This window comes from Mytilus edulis, chromosome 11 (genome assembly GCF_963676685.1).
Source record: "Mytilus edulis chromosome 11, xbMytEdul2.2, whole genome shotgun sequence".
Lineage (NCBI taxonomy): Eukaryota > Metazoa > Mollusca > Bivalvia > Mytilida > Mytilidae > Mytilus > Mytilus edulis.
The window spans coordinates 72194342-72211647 of record NC_092354.1 but is presented as its reverse complement, the minus strand read 5'-3'; the positions used below and the strand labels follow the sequence as shown (position 1 = coordinate 72211647).

At 31.9% G+C, this 17306-nt stretch overlaps 1 protein-coding gene across 1 annotated transcript; it reads left to right on the top strand.

Annotated features, from left to right (window-relative positions):
- Positions 1 to 5027: 5027 nt before the first annotated feature.
- LOC139496198 (uncharacterized) lies at positions 5028 to 9640 on the top strand. The gene is made up of 3 exons (XM_071284666.1): positions 5028 to 5110; positions 6443 to 8327; positions 9350 to 9640. The coding sequence occupies exons 1-3, from the start codon at positions 5096 to 5098 to the stop codon at positions 9535 to 9537; spliced, it is 2088 nt and encodes a 695-aa protein (XP_071140767.1). The 5' UTR covers positions 5028 to 5095; the 3' UTR covers positions 9538 to 9640.
- The last annotated feature ends 7666 nt before the right edge of the window (positions 9641 to 17306 follow it).

Sequence of the window (17306 nt, the reverse complement as noted above, 5' to 3'; positions counted from 1 at the left end):
TTTGTTCAGAAGACGGTTTCGAACGTTTTGCCACTAAAACAACTGGGCTCGTAATCGGTACCTCTTCAGTTGCGTTGAGTTCACAAATAACACCTTGTTGTAGAAGCTCATCAAGATGGTGTCTTAATACCTCCTTTTTGTGAGGAGTTAATCTATACGGGTTTTGATGTAAAGGTCTCATATCTGGTTTAAGTATGATATGGTGTTGAGCAATATCAGTGCAGCCAAGATTCGGACTATCCGTTGTTACAAATACCTCCTTATTGTCACATAATAAATGATTTAATGCAATCTTTTGATCGTCCTTTAGATTCGGATTAATTTCAAAATTTTCTAGAAATTCGCAATTTATGCTGTCACCTTGTTCAGCTGGACATTGTTTCACTAAATTAATATTTTGTACAACAGGAACATTGTTCTTGCAATTAACATGTCGGACCTGGTACTCCTCGGTCAATTGACTAAATTTGGCAATGATTTTACCTTTCGGAATAACAACAGAATTACTGCCGGGATTCAAAATTTTAACGGGTACGGTTCTGTCTTGTGATACAGTAACTACGGCTTTACTAGAAATTAAACCATGTGACAATATCTGAGTACTACTTTCGCACATTCCTTGATAACCGAAGTGAATATTTCTCGGTAGTCTACCCCATATTATAATTTCGCTGTGTGGATCTAGAGTAATGCGTTTTCGACACCTTATGTTTGCATGTTTTTGAACAACTTCGGACTCTCCAAAATCAATAGTAATTTTATTGTCTTTTAAATACGATGTACCCAAAATAAATGAATGGGACGTTTGCTCCAGTATATACACTTGTAAACAATGTTTATCACCCTTATAGTACATTTTCACTGTAGCAGTACCTTTTACCTGCACATTTTGGTCATTAGCTAACTTTATATTGTCACCATTATTTACATCAATCATCGATTTACACGCTTGTGGAATAGAATTGTATAAACTTGTGGACATAATATTGATTGAACTTCCCGAATCAAGGAGTGCTGCAACTTGTACAGAATGAAATTTAACATGTAAATAGATAAACTTAGAGTCTGTTCGTGCAATCGAAAAATTTTCGTTGTCAGAGTAAAACTCGGATGTATCATTGTCACTATAACCACTAAAGCTAGGTACATTATTAGTATTAGTCAAAGTATTTACAATCCCTGAATGACGAAAAGGAGCAGGCTCTCGATATTCGGCACCATTTACCTTCCTGAGGGGCCGTGCCTGGTGTCCCCCAGGAAATTCGGGTTTCCCTGTTGAGCGAATTGATTGTGATAGCATTCAGATGCTGTATGGTTTGGTTTAGAACATATCTGACAAACAACACGATTCCTATTATAGTTATCAGTTTTTGCTTTGAATTTTAGGCATTGACCTGCACCATGTCCTGACTGATTACATAGCTGACAAGAAATGTCAGCCGATATCGTTCCACTTCCATTCCAATTGCAATACCTTTTAGCGTGTCCGGTACAACTACAATTAAAACAACCTGATGACTGTCGTTGGTCATTTTGTTGAAATGTCTTATCAGGGGTCAGTCTCTTCATCATGTTAGTCAACTCAGAAATTTGCGATTTCATCTCCGATATATCATCGGAATGTGGAGCATTTCGGAATGAGGGACCTTTTCCAACAGCGGCGCATTGTTCGTGAATTCGATATTTATATGCCTCGCCTGCTTTGGCAAATGATAACGCTTCTGATTGAGTTTTTGGATGACTAGTCCTAACATAAAACGCTAGTTTCTCAGGTAGACCATTGATGAAACGAAACATAATTTCATGTTCAGGTTTAGCTAATATTTGCCCCTTTTCTTGAACTTGACAAGAAAAATCTTCAATTTCCTGTGTTGGACCCAATTGCATATTGTGAAAAGTTTCACTTTCTATAACTACCGAAGGATGCTGCCAACCAATCTGAACATATTTGTCAGTAAATAGTCTCTTTACAGTGGTCCATGAAAGATCCGGGCTAAGACCGTTAAACCAAGTGAGGGCGGGTCCCTCTAAATGAAGATGAAAAGCAGCAACTGTCTTTTCATTTAAAATGTCTAGTTCGTGAAGCTTACAGAATGACTCAAATTCTCGTAGAAATTTTGTTCCATTGTCTTTAGGATAACCCGCAAATTTTCGGCATGTACCCAATTTTTCCATTATTGCAATGCTCCTGTATTTTGAACTTGAATTTATGATTGAGGGGGTACTTGTACTAAATGTTACTTTCTTCAAATTTTCGGAATTGCATTTTATATTTTGTCTAGCGGAAACTAATTGTTCATCAATATCAGCAGGTGTTAATACAGTTTTTGTGAAGTATGGCTGAATTGGGTCTATTTCAGGTGTTTCGGGAGTTTGTACCATTAAATATTTTTCAGCAAAACTAGAGTCAGAATCAGACCTTGAAATTGGTGTATATGTTTCGCCCAAACAATTTTTGCTAAGGAAAGTGTCACTTAAAACGGATTTGTCTGAAATGTTATTAAATGACAGAAATGTTGGGTTGAGGTAAAAATTTTCATCGTCACTGCCACCTTGATTCATGAGTGTTCGAGGGAAATGCAATCCAACATAGTAAGTTCAGAATAAAACGCTCGACAGTAAGTTCATAATAAAACGCAAAGACATAAACAAATTGTTTTTCTTGTTTATCGTGGTCAAGTGCGAAAACGAGGTACCATGTGGCGATGATGTGCTGATGCTGAGTGTCAAATTTTCAATGTTTATGTAGGAAAATCTTACTTTGTGTTCATACACTATTATAACGATGATGTATTAAAATTATTACGAAATTCGGGTACCTCCACCATCTAGGGAAGCTAGCTCACATTTTCTGGGTAGGCTGAGGCACATATAAAAACAAACGTTTCTCATCAACATTCTATTCTAATCTCTAAATTCTAATTACAAAACAATAAACGGACCATAATATTGAAGAAACTATACAAAGAACGATAACTCTATGAAAACTAACTGACCATGGCAATCTACATTCTAACATAAATATCTTGAAAAATACTGAGTCACTTTTGTAAATTATGAAATGATGAGTATACTTCAAGTAAAATAACGAATATACCGAGGAAAATTCAAAACGGAAAGTTCCTTATCAAATGGCAAGATAAAAGGCTAACACACATTAAACGAATGGAAACATCTATCATATTCCTGACGTGGTACAATTTTTCTTATGTCGAAAGAATTTTATTAAACCTGGTTGTAGTAAAATTGAGAATGGAAATAGGGAATGTGTCAAAGAGACAACAACCCGACCATAGAACAGACAACAGTAGAAGGTCACCAACGTCTTCAATGCAGCGAGAAATTCCCGCACCCGGAGGTGTCCTTCAGCTGGCCCCTTAAATATAGATATATATACTAGTACAGTGATAATGGACGTCATACTAAACTCCCAATTATGCACATGCATGTTTGAAAATGTTTCGTCTTATATTGTTCTCAATTTTCTGTGAATTTTATTTCTAACATATGGAACACATAAACAATCCTTAACATGTTGACAAGCACGCTTGTTTTATTTTGACATTACATCTGTCGTTGTAGAGTTTATTTTAGTCCATATTTATATTGTTTTTTCTATTGTTCTATGTTGTGTTGCTTTTTGTGTAAATAAAATATATAAAAGAGTTGTTCGAACAATTTTCCAGGTCGACCTCAACACGCAGTTTTTTTTTATAGTTTTTATAGAAATTTTATGCAGAATCGCGATGTTATACGTTTCGTTTTTCCCAATGCTTACTATAATTAGAAGGCGTATGTTTTTTTGAAGGTTAAATATGCATGTTCTGAATCATACTATGGATTCGTTTATTTTCTTCGATACACATTTTCGTCGATCGTGAACACTTGCACTTTCTTTGATATTGAATTTCGATGTTTTGTAAAAATCTGCAAACATTTTATAGAAAATGTGTAACTTGTTGGACATTGAAATTCGTGCTTTCCCGGTTTCAACGAAATCCACCAAAATTGCTATCCAACGAATAATAATGAATCCACAGAATAAATTTGGGAAATACGCGTACTGTTCGACCAAATGAGTTTTTTTGTAGTAGTATTCGTCTGTCAGAATTTTTTTTTATTTTAGTCAATTAAGCGTTGACTTAGCTTGTAAGTTTATTTTCGATCTATGAGTTTGAAAGTCTCTCTCGTATCTTTCATCCCTCTTTCATACGCCTTTGGTTTTAGCAATGATGACATGCCGGATCATATGACTATATAGACAATACAAGAGTTTTTAAATATATTCCAACTTTCTTCGCGTAAGAACATGCCCAGTCTTAAAATAAACAGGCGTTTTGGAATGAACTTTTTTTTTCTTAACGTTTAAATTCAACTCCTGAAACATAATTTCTATCGATCTTAACTTATTTTGTTTTTCAATGAATTGTTGAATTTAGCGATAAATCAACCGGAATAACATTTTTTTTTTAACCTAAAAATTGAAAGTCACAGTTAGATTTATATTGAAATCTATAGTATACGGGTTGATCTACAAAATTTGACTAAATATGAAACTGTTACAATATGTATTGTTGTCTACAAAATGCTTCGGTCATTTAAGTTCCATGAGCCTAACACCGATACTTATATGTGCCAATTTTTCGGTTAAATGCGACATATTCAGTCTATTTGATTTCATGTAAAACCGGATAAAATAGATATATAACCCTTTCTATAAATTCAATTGAATATTTGCACCAACATGCACATATTGTTTAGTCACTTCTAAGAATTAGGAGTGCATTTATCATTTAAATATCTAATTTAAGTTAAAGGGGTTTAAATCTGTCATAATCTGTAATTGTATACACAATGACTTAATGCACGTTTATTTATAAGCTATTGTGTTAGTTGGTAATTTTAAAACATTCACAAATACAATGGAAACAGTTTTACATATCAATAAAATTAAAAGAAGGAATGGCTTTCTTAGAAAAGTATTTAAAAAAAGAAATTGGAATTTCTTTAAAGAAATAAATATATATATTTCACCGTGTTGTAATGTAATGTCTCTCAATCACAAAAAAGCACCCGACATTGCTAACATCCGGCAATGGAATTTTTTAAGGTCAGTCTTTCTTTTAACATTAATTTATTTTGTTTTTATAATATACTGTTAATGTCTTGAATGAAATTGTGTATTATTAATATTTTAATGTCCATTTGCATTTTGCATTGTGGATGATAATATTTTATGTCAAGAAACACATGTTTGAAATATATATTGTCTTATTAATTAAATAAACTGAATAGATAAAACTTTTAACGTAAATATCTTGAAAAATACTGAGTCACTTTTGTAAATTATGAAATGATGAGTATACTTCAAGTAAAATAACGAATATACCGAGGAAAATTCAAAACGGAAAGTTCCTTATCAAATGGCAAGATAAAAGGCTAACACACATCAAACGAATAGAAACATCTATCATATTCCTGACGTGGTACAATTTTTCTTATGTCGAAAGAATTGTATTAAACCTGGTTGTAGTAAAATTGAGAATGGAAATAGGGACTGTGTCAAAGAGACAACAACCCGACCATAGAACAGACAACAGTAGAAGGTCACCAACGTCTTCAATGCAGCGAGAAATTCCCGCACCCGGAGGTGTCCTTCAGCTGGCCCCTTAACACGTATATATATACTAGTTTAATGATAATTAACGCCATACTAAACTCCAAATTGTACACTAGAAACTAACAATAAAAATAATACAAGACTTACACAAGCTAGAGGCTCCTTACTTTAGACATTCGCAAAGTGCTGCGGGGTTAAACATGTTGATGAGATCTCAACCCTTCCCCATATACCTCTAGCCAATTTAGAAAAAGTGTTGTTTTTTTTTGTTGTTTTTTATGATACCGTTGTCATAGAATGTAATACTGTTCTTAAACTGAATTTTAATCAATAATGTTTTATTAATTTTTGTTATGGGAGGTTGATCACGGTGCATATCATCGTATCTGTCCCAAACAAAAAATGTCAGCAAGGGTTGTATTATGTCGTATTTTATTGATTATTTTTGTATTTGGGTCAGTTGGTGTACTTTTCAGACCTTTAACTATGTTCATTTTATTTTAGCGTTTAAGGAGTTTCTTCTGATCCATGTACGATATTTAAAAGAGATTTAAACAAATGTCGCCTTAAATTACCACATTTTATCATTGGCAAAAATATACTACCGATTATTAGTGTGCACCTCTGCAAATACACATGATCTCAACTGCTTTCTAAATAAACGCTGAAGTTATAAAAGAGACCATTTACATCAACAATCATTTAAAAGGCCATGGTTGAATACCATAATATATCAATACATTGAAAGTAATACTTCGGGAATACGTTGTTTTCTGGTGAATTACATACATTTAAAAAAACATATCTTCTGTACATTTTCAGGTGTTTAGTACTGTTATCTGTGTCGTGTATGGATTTGTTGGTATCGTTGTCTGCTTTCGTTGCGATGAGAATGCAATTCACTGTTTTACATCACTTGATATAAAATCTGCTTTTACTATGATTGGTGAAAAAGATATCGGACAAGTGTACGTAAAGGATCGGGAACTGTATTCCATTAATACAGCAATAAACGGTCCAGTCCCTATAGATGATATAATAACTGCTGACGGTTGGAATCATACAAGACATTTGATTACTGCAAATGGATCTATGCCAGGACCATCTATTATTATTTATCAGAACCAGAAAATAACGATTCTAGTTACAAACCATATGATTAATGAAGCTGTGACTATTCACTGGCACGGTATTGACCAACTTGGATGGCCAGCAATGGACGGCGTGGCATTTGTTTCTCAATGTCCGATACTACCAGGACAGACTTTTAATTATACCTTCCAGCCAACATTTGGGGGCTCCTACTGGTATCACTCACATGTAGGTAATCAACGAGATATGGGCATGTACGGTGCATTTATCGTTCTCAGAAAAAGGGACCCAGTACCATTTGAATTACAACATATTGTACAGATACAAGAATGGAATCATCTATATAACGCAATGGACCTGTTGTATGCAAATGTGAAGGAGAACGTTAAATATCCAAATTCGATTTTGATCAATGGAAGAGGAGAGCTTAAAGATAACCTTGCACCTCTAGAAATATTTCATGTTACAAAAGGCAATCGATGTCTGTTTAGACTTATAGGGGTAGGTTCAATGCACGTGCTCTTGTTTGCTATACCTGGATTAAAGTTAAATGTAACAGAAACCGATGGTTTTGAGGTCATTCCCACTGTCGTTGACAAAATCATTATATATCCTGCTGAACGTTATGATTTTGAACTCGATCTGGATTATGCAACGGAAGGGATATATAACATTACTGTTAGCATCCTTTCGTCACCTAATCTAACAATAACACCTCCTATTGGACTTGGGTTTATTAATGTTTCTAATAATATTAATCCGCAAGTAAAGGTTTACGAGCAAAATATTAAAAGTCGAGTCCTGAATTGTCCGTTCAAAACATACCCTTTCGAGGAAAACATGACATGCGTTCCTGTTAATGACTTGAAAGACAGAAGAAATGTAGACGACGGAAAATTTGTTTTACAGGATATACCAAAATCCAATGAAAATGCATTACATTTTTTGAACTTCGGTTTTCCAAAAGAACATTCATCCATAAATGGCCGAATTTTTCGATGGCCAACTGTGTCTGCTCTTACACAACCGTCTGAAGTAGATACCAGCTGTAATGGATGCACTGACGAAGAAACTTGTCACTGTAGCCATTCACTTAATCTGAAATCAGGGTCTACAATTATTATGGTTTTACTAAATCTCGGTACGGGAGCTTACATTTCGCATCCTATTCACATGCATGGCCATACTTACGAAGTTCTAAAAATGGAATTTCCCGAGGTAACTATTGACGGACACTTTACTTTTACAGACGATATTAAATGCAGCAATACACTCCCAAATATGGACAGCAGTTGTAATAATGCACGATGGCGAAACTCGTCATGGAATGATTACAATAAAATTCCTGGAATTAATACAGTTGATCCTGTGCGCAAAGATACAATAGTGGTGCCATACGGGGGATATGTAATAATAAGAATAGAGGCCAGAAACCCAGGTGTGTGGTTCATGCACTGTCACATTGATAAACATATGGTGGAAGGTATGGCGTTAATGCTGAATGAATCTTTTGAACATGTACAAGTACCAAATGGATTACCAACATGTCATAGCTATCTGACTAAAATGTCAGGTGAACTTGGCGCAACCTCTTCACCTCAAACAAGTTCTACAGGTAAGATAACATTGTTTTAAGTTAAAATTGGCGGGAAAATAATTTGGGTCCTCACCGAGCAATACTATCTCAATTTAACATTTAGTCCATAACTTCAATGTTAATGTTAACCAAAGACTAACATATTGCATACATCAATTCCATTCGTAGTTCTTAAAAAATTGTTTTAATGATCATAAGACAATTAAGTTTTATTTACAAAATTGACAACTATAATTCTGTATAAATGACATATATTGAAAAAAAAACATTCTTGATTGATGTATTGCTTTTGAAAATGTTTAAAAGGCAACTGAGAGGACAACGTATTAAAAAAAAGGTTTTCTGATGTTTTCCTTTTTTTTGAATCAATAGACAAAATTTCTCGTAGTATTTATAATATAATATATATATATGTCCAGATGGGTGCAGTTTCATTCTTTCACAGTATATATATATTTATATAAAGTTGATCATGTTGAATTTGTATATACTGTTATTTCGCGAAAGATGCTTTGACATAAAGGAATACAGAAAAAAATGCGGGACTAGACATTCGATAAGTTAGAATCGTTCATTTTGATATCAAAGCATATGCAGAAGATACAAAAAGAACAATCAAAATCTGTATACGATGAAAAACTGACATCACCATGGAACAAAACGAGAAATACGAAAAGAAATCATAACATCCACAATGTCATGATTAAAACTGATGACTGAGTAAGACAAAGCCTATATATACAATAAGCAAGTTGATCTAAGTTGCGTTAGATAGATAGGCATTTCCTGCTAAAGTAACGTTGTTGTAAACAAAATGAGAAGATCAATTTAGCTTAACCAAACAACTACGGTTTTTATTGACATGTGCCATAAATTCATGAATGACAATTTATGAAATACCAAACTTTATTTATCAATTATTCATTGTTCCTATCAACACATAATTGAAAATCATATTCGAATAGAAACAGAGTGAAATGATAAACAATAATGTGGCTTAAGCAGCTATTTTTTTTTATAATATTGTTATTTTACTTTAGATTCCACGCCTATTCTTATTGGTTTTGTGGTGTTTTTTGGCGTTTTAGTGCTGCTGCTCTTTGGTTATATAATTTGGAAAAAGAGGACAGCAATAACCACCTCCAAGCAGTCACCGGTTACAGCAGAGTATAGTGCAACATATAAAAATGCTGATTCAGAAGATCAGCAACCTCAGCAATATTTGTAAGAACAATCCGATATTCAGAAATATCAATAAAATAACACAAAACAAAATATAGCTACATATTCACTTTTGAGTATATTGCTAGAAGTGATTTTCTTCATTTTCAACAGTTGAAAGTAACTTTATAGAAAAACTTGACCCAAAATTGTAAATGCCAAGCAGAAAACATTTATTGTTTAAATTGATACAGACTCAGACTAAGTATATACGTCAACAAATGTATGATTACCTTTTAGAAGCTAGTAGCATTTTTTTAAGGATGTTTGCAGTCATGTTTTGGAATTTTTGTCAGAATTTCGGCATCCTCTGATTTTTTCCATGTGAATGCCTTAAAAAAATTTCCCCTTGAATCCCCATTTTTCTTTTTATAAATCTTTTACATGTATAATTATAAGTCATTTGTAAACGTCTTATACAATTTAATAATTTTTAATTTAATAGTATTTGAGAACTTTAACTGGTCAATGATAAAGCTATGAAAAATCAAGAGAGAACATTTTCCTTGCAAAATTCCAATGGATAATATCTCAAAAACAAGCACATTGACCCCTATATTTTATTTTGCTTTTTAGATTCCTCAATTTATTACCTATCAATACATACTAGTTTTATGAAAAGTTATCTATTTTGAAACTGAGCAGCGAACATCCTTAACTGTTCAAATTTGGTTTAATTAGACATTGCAAAGAAATTTAAAATACCTATTTTCAAAATGGTTACCAAATGTTCAGTATGAAATGTTGTATATACATGTATGCTTTTTTTGTAATGAATATTAATGATTGTTATGAAACGTAGTATGTAATACAATGCATTCATTTGGTAAAGTAATTGTAATGTTATGCTTTATTAGTGGGACAAACATGGAACAAATTAACTTAGAACAGTACTTAAGTTGGTACCCAACACCTTCACTAAAATTAATTTGGCTCGTTTAAATTTTCATAAAATTTTGAAAAAGTATTTACTTTGACCCTTTGACAAAAAAATAAGAATTTCAAAATATTTCAACCAATCAATTTATCAAAAAGAATAATTTAAAACTGCTTATTTAGCAGTTTGACAAAACACTAAGTTTGATCATTGAGGAGCTTAATATTCACTTATCAACATAACGTAATTAAAACGTTTAGCTGATTTTACAGAGATTTCTGCCTGTAGTGTTATGTACCACCTTAAGGATGTCCGCTTGTCAAATTTTAGAATTTTCGTTATATTTTCGGAATCCTCTGGTTTAATCTTTGTGAATGAATTTAAAAAAAAATGCCAATTGATCCCTTTTTTTTTTTTTTTTTTTTTATGAATGGCTGATTTCTCGAAATGACCTAAATATTGATTGCTTTTTTGGTTTCCTTATCAATCCCCTACTTATATATATTAGAGTTATGAAAATCTTGTTTTTTTTTAAATGAAGAACGAACTTCCTTAAAAAATTAATGAAGAAAAGAAAACTTTAAAACCCAAAACGATCATTCAAACGCTTTCAAAGCGTTAAAGTGATGTAATACTTTAAGTTATCTTACAAAAATACAACAAACTAGAGTTAAATTTCATGTTTACCGATGCACCTGCTTTATACATATGTTAATCATATATTAAAGTTTAAACATCAACAATAAAAAGATACAATTGACTGAATTTGATATTTTATCCATTGCACGTTTTACTTTGATACTTTAAAAAGAACAGAAAGATGTAAGATAGTTTGTAACTTAAATGCTATTAGTGTCACGATAATAATTCAACCCGATAAAGTTTGCATACATTTTACCAGGACAACACATTTTAGCATTATCTGTGCTTGCTTAAGTTGCAAGATTTGAATAATAGTACATACAATTACTCTATCCACTAGCAAATCACAATTTAAATCCTAAGATTTCAAAAGATATATTTCAACGAATGTTTGTGAACACAAAAAGTGAAACTGGTAAATCATACTTATTTTCGAAAACAAACAAGATTTCTAGTAGTTGAGAGTGTTTTGTATAAACATTGAGAGAACTATAATTTTCATTTTGAATGATAGATAGAGTCTAACGTGTTTTTGTGTAAACACCAATTAATGTATTAATTGTGCATAAGAAATACCTTTAATACCTAGTATATGAAAAATAAATCATTATAATAAGTGTTCATTGACATCTTAAACCATTGCCTAGAATTGAATAAGGTCAGACAACCACCAGTCGGAGATGTATGCGCAAGTAAAACTGATGTTCATCGCTCAATGTATCAATCTGGGTCCTATTTTATAGACCCTCTGTTCGTCTAAGTTAGCTTTGTCTGATGTTTGTGCTGTTTTCAAATAAGTCGTTTGTTTCTTCTTGTATGATCTTTTGTGTTGTACTTTTTTTCAATTCTTGTTTTTAACGTAATGATTCAGGGAATGCAGTAAAACATTCATACAATACTATTTAATGTTAGTTAATAGCGATAAATTCAAATGTTGATAATACAAGACCATATAATTACAATGCTTACAAAAAGAGAGCCGAAAGATACCCGAGTGACATTAAATGAACTGACAACACCATGGCTGAAAGTAGAAAAAGACAAACAGAAAAACAATGGTGTTCAAGATTCAACATACAAAACCAAACACTGCATGTCCGCTATCCAGTCAGACAACCGGAAGCCTCTGAGTAGGAATATCTTAATCATAAGTGTCCGTCAGACAAGTTGCAATGGCCGCCAATTTTGGTGTTATTTTTGAAAGACCGTTTTCATTAAATTTCAATGATAAATTACAAATTTATTTAAGTTTTCAGATGGTATTCAATACAAGTTATTGCTGTTCTTTAATTTATTTGATAAAAAAGGGCAGATCGATTGAATAATACGACAATAATCAACTTTTTCAGTGTAAATTTTCAAGCTCAAAAATTGTCATTTTTTCCTTTATGTGAAAAATCGAAGCGAGAAAGTTCCGAGAGACACCTTAAGATTGCTATATTCTTAAAACTGAGTGTTTCCGCTTTAAAATGTGCCCTCATTTGTAAAAATCGGTAAATGAACATTTTTTTGTACCTATTTTGAAGATTGGGTTTTTTGCTCGGAAACCCAGATTTTTACCCTGAAAGCGTTTTTTGCTTACACATAATTCATCGTTTCCTTTATTATGTCCCTTGTTTTTTCACCGGACAATTCAAGTTTACATAACATTACTAAGTGGTTTCAACTCTTAAATTCGTCACTAGTAGAAAATAACGTGTCAGTGATACTGAACAGAGTAGACTAGAGAGACTAGAGTATCACCCGAACGTGTTACTAATAATTACTCGCATAATTTGATTTGTAATACATGAATAGCGTCTGTCAAACCATGGGCTTCATATCGATAGTAAACAACTTCAAGGCAAACAATAACAAGCTTAAACCCTGTGGCTGTGGTCAAACAAATATATGCACTAACTTGACAGATTGTTGGCTTAACACTATATATAACTATCACGCTATCAGTAAGGACCAAGTGTAAGGTCCCTGCATGGTTATAAACTTTGATGATTTTCAATGCAAAAAAAAATATACACAAAATGAAACCAGCAGCCAGATAAACTGATATTTATAAGTCATCATAAATTGACCCATGAGCAAGTAAGATGCTAAAAATACTAGAACATGTAGAACGAACATATTTAGAAAATGCCACCTCTTCTTCACTGCTTCTTCTTCATTCATATAAGAGTAGTCATGGGTTCCTGATAAAACAAAACTCGCCTACATATAAATAAGAAGATGTGGTATGAGTGTCAATGACACAAACCCTCCATCCAAATCACAATGTATAAAAAAGTACGGCCTTCAACACTGAGCATTAGCTCACACCGAACAGTAAGCTATAAATGGCCCCAAAATTACCATTGTAAACATACACAATTTAAACAGGAAAACCAACGGTCTAATCTATTTGCTAAACAAGAAAAATCTATGCAAGAAACCAACAAATGACAACCACTGAACAACAGGCTCAGGTGCATGTAATAAATGCAGTTGGTTTGCTGCTTTAACTGGTGCCAACCTTCATCCAAGCCCGAGACATTGGGGTAACAATACAACATTGTAGTATGATAATATAAAAACCGACCACTTTATATGGACCACTCAAATTAAGCTTGTTGAGAGGGATCTTAAACATGCACAGGACGTGGTACTCTCTGCAACAGGAGGGTTATATGGATGTAGAATAAGGCCAAATAAAATAATATGTGTTCCTATCAAATTTTTTTTCTTTTACCTTTTTTTTTACATTGAGTCTATGAGAAAGAAATTCTGACTTTAACAGTGCTTATTGAAAAATGACCAAAAAAAAATAAACACTTTAAGGTAGGCTATTTCTAAGCTATAATGAGGGAAATAGAAAACACACATACTTTTTCATTTAGCCTAATCTGTTGATTGTTGCCATATAAATCTGTCAGAAGTCTTAAGTAAAAAGCTCATTTATAACAGACATTTTATATTTTTCATCAACTCCATAATAAACTCAAATTTAAACCAGTCGGTTTAAGAACTTTTATAGCTGGCTATCTGATATGACTATGTTCCATGTTGAAGGCTGTAATGTAACCTATAATTGCTTAAATGGAGAGCATTATAGCTTGGTTGACTCATTGTAACTCATTTCAAAATATGCAACTGAAATAAATTTACCGAAACTTTGCATTAAGTAGAGTTTGAAAATTTAATATGGACAAAATTCTAGTTTATAGTTATATAAATAAGAAGATGTAGTACGAGTGCCAATAAAGTCATGATAGTTATGACCATAAACATGAAGTTTCAACCATTAACAATTAAATTGTTATCAAACATACATTTGCACATGCATGTATAAAAATAATGAAGCTATGTTGATGCCTGCTTACAAATATTATTGATTTGCCCTTTCCAACTCTTCAATCAACACATGATAAATACCAATCTTTCAAGTTTTAACAAATATTCAACGGGTATCCTGACAGGACTGTTATTTCTCAACTTCAATCTATGTTTGTATTATGTACTTATCTCATTTGTTTTGCTAAACTTGTATAAATTAACCAGCACATTTTAATAATGCATTTATCTGATACAGCATGCATGTATGCATTTAATATATTTATTTCTTTGCAGCAGTAATTAATAAGCTTGCTTTTCCTAAATCTGTATTCAATTTTTGACATATACACAATAGTTTGCTTTCATTAATCTGTATTCCATTTTTGACATACACAATAGCTTGCTTTCCTAAATCTGCATTCTATTTTGACATGTACACATTTTACTTTCCTTATTCATTTTATTCTGCATTTTATTTTTATATTTACACATTAGCTTGCTTTCCTAAATCTGCATTCTATTCTGATAGTTACACATTATTTGCTTTCCTAAATCTGCATTCTATTTTGACATTTAAACATTAGCTTGCTTTACTAATTCTGCATTCTATTTTGATGTTTACACATTAGCTTGCTTTCCTAAATCTGCAATATATTTATTATGCTTTTCTTTAGTATATGCACCTTCTTATCCTTAACCACCCTCTGTAGTATGCTAGTTAGTTTATAACATAACTGCATGGTGGATGTTGTACAGTGCTTTATAACATATGGATCTCTAACCAGTCCCTACAAGCACTATGGACACTGGGGGTTCTAACTAGTACTACACAAATATGTATAAGTATATTTATTCATATATTTCTGAAGATGTAAGACTCAGGACTGAGAACAGACTGAGCTCAGTACAATTAATAAATCTTTATTTTGTCAAGTGTATCAATATCTGTCAATTTAAAAAAAAAAACAAATTTCAAGAATTAAACAACTTATTTATAGGCCTTAAAATATAAGATTTTACTTTTTATTTTATCCATTGGAAGATTTTCACAAATTTTATTAATGATAAAAAATTCTGTTGACTTAAAAAATAAGAGTTGGTGCGGGGCCACTAGGCAATTTACCCACTTTGGCAACCAGCCGCACAATTTTAAGCCTAGGCAGGGAATCGAACCCTGATACACCAACAACTTATTTATAGGCCGTAAAATTTTATATTGATTTGCTGAATCTAAACAATTTAATTTGATTTTAAAACAAAGTTTGTGATCTTCCAAACCGAAGCTTTACTTTGAGAAGAAATTGTTTGAAAATGTACAAGCCAAAAGTTCGTCCTTCTTATGAACTAAAACGCATTTTGAATATTAAACTCATCTTGAGAAAAATGTTTTTCTGTGTTGATTTAGAGGAAATAATAATATTTTACAATATTTTACATCAATTATTGTTCGGATTATTTTTTTCCTGCTTAAAATTTCAATCAATTTTAATACTTTAATCTAAAAAAAAATGCCCAAATTTGTGAGAAAAAAAAACATTTAAAGGAAAATAAATTCTACAGTACAGGAGTAAAATGGATTTGTGCACTTTTACATTTTTAGGTCAAAGAAGAATAGTAAATACATCATAATTATGACTAGATGGTTTCAGTCTTTTACCTCTCCTTTACATCAACTATTCTAATTTATCATTTAAAGGGCAACAACTCCTATAAAGGGTTTATTAGCATTTCAGTAAAACTTTTGTAAATGCTGTCACTAATATTTTTTTATTACAATTTCAAGTCATGTATTAAAAAATGTTTTTTTTTAATCAATAGGCAAACCTATCTTGCAAATTATAACATAATGACAGTTATTTATTTTGAAATCCTAAAAATTATTTTTTAAGATCTTACTTTGCTTTTTTTTACCAGTATTTGGATTATGTGGTTTTAGAGTTAGAATTAAAAACTATGAAGTTTTAAATTGAATAACTTCTATTATTGTTAATGTGTCTGCATTAAACCCTCTTTTGGGGATTTTAAATGAAACACGTCCACCGGTTTTATTGGTGAATTCACTGAACATTCATGTACAGCGCCCTCTAGCGACCCACCACGAGCATATAATTTAAAATTTCATGATCAAATATATTCAATTTATCAAAAGCTCTGTTGTAATTATTTTCCATACTTGTAATGACTCTTGAGCAGAACTCGTGTTACCCAGTGTTAGACCCCCCCCCCCCCCAATAAAAGAAGAAGAAAACCAGTTTCTTTTCACAAAAATTCTATTTTAGAAATTTAGCTTGGATATTGGGAAGTTTTTTTTATTTATTGGTTCTTAAAGTATTAAACCAGTACATTTAAATGTTTTGTTTTTACAAGATATATTACTTAATAAATTAGAGTAAATCATGCAACAACCTTATGATATATCCTGATTTGGCAAATACATGTTCCCTTTGAATTTTTTCATACAAGATCCAATTGCCATGAAATGATTTAGATTTTTTTCCCTTTCAAATAAATTTAGGGGTAATTTATCTTATTTTAGTATTTGTTTGTACATGGAGATATACATACACTGTATAAGCATTTTAAATGTGTGCACTGGAATTTCACAGAGTTTTGCCCCTGGCTTTAAAATAAAAATATAAACAAGCTTCAAAAGTACAATCTACCCAAAAAGCCAGACTAGGAAGAGCACTTAAACTTAAGAAACAAAATCATGCACATTACCTATATAAAATGAAATTTTAGCTCTTAAAAAGGTACATTGTTTGAAATCTTAATTAGTTCAAAGTTCTTTTTTTTTAAAGTGTTAAAAAACTAACAAAAAGTTGACAAATTAAAAATATTAAAATCTTCATATGCGGTTAACCTTATAATATATGCAATAAATATTTTGAAGACATGCATGTACTTGTTCTTAAACATTACTTTCAAAAATGTGTTTTGTAGTATTAAAG

Excerpts from the sequence above, each read along its gene's own strand:
- LOC139496198 (XM_071284666.1), top strand. Across the intron at positions 8,328-9,349 it reads ACCTCAAACAAGTTCTACAG|ATTCCACGCCTATTCTTATT; the intron begins GTAAGATAACAT and ends ATTTTACTTTAG.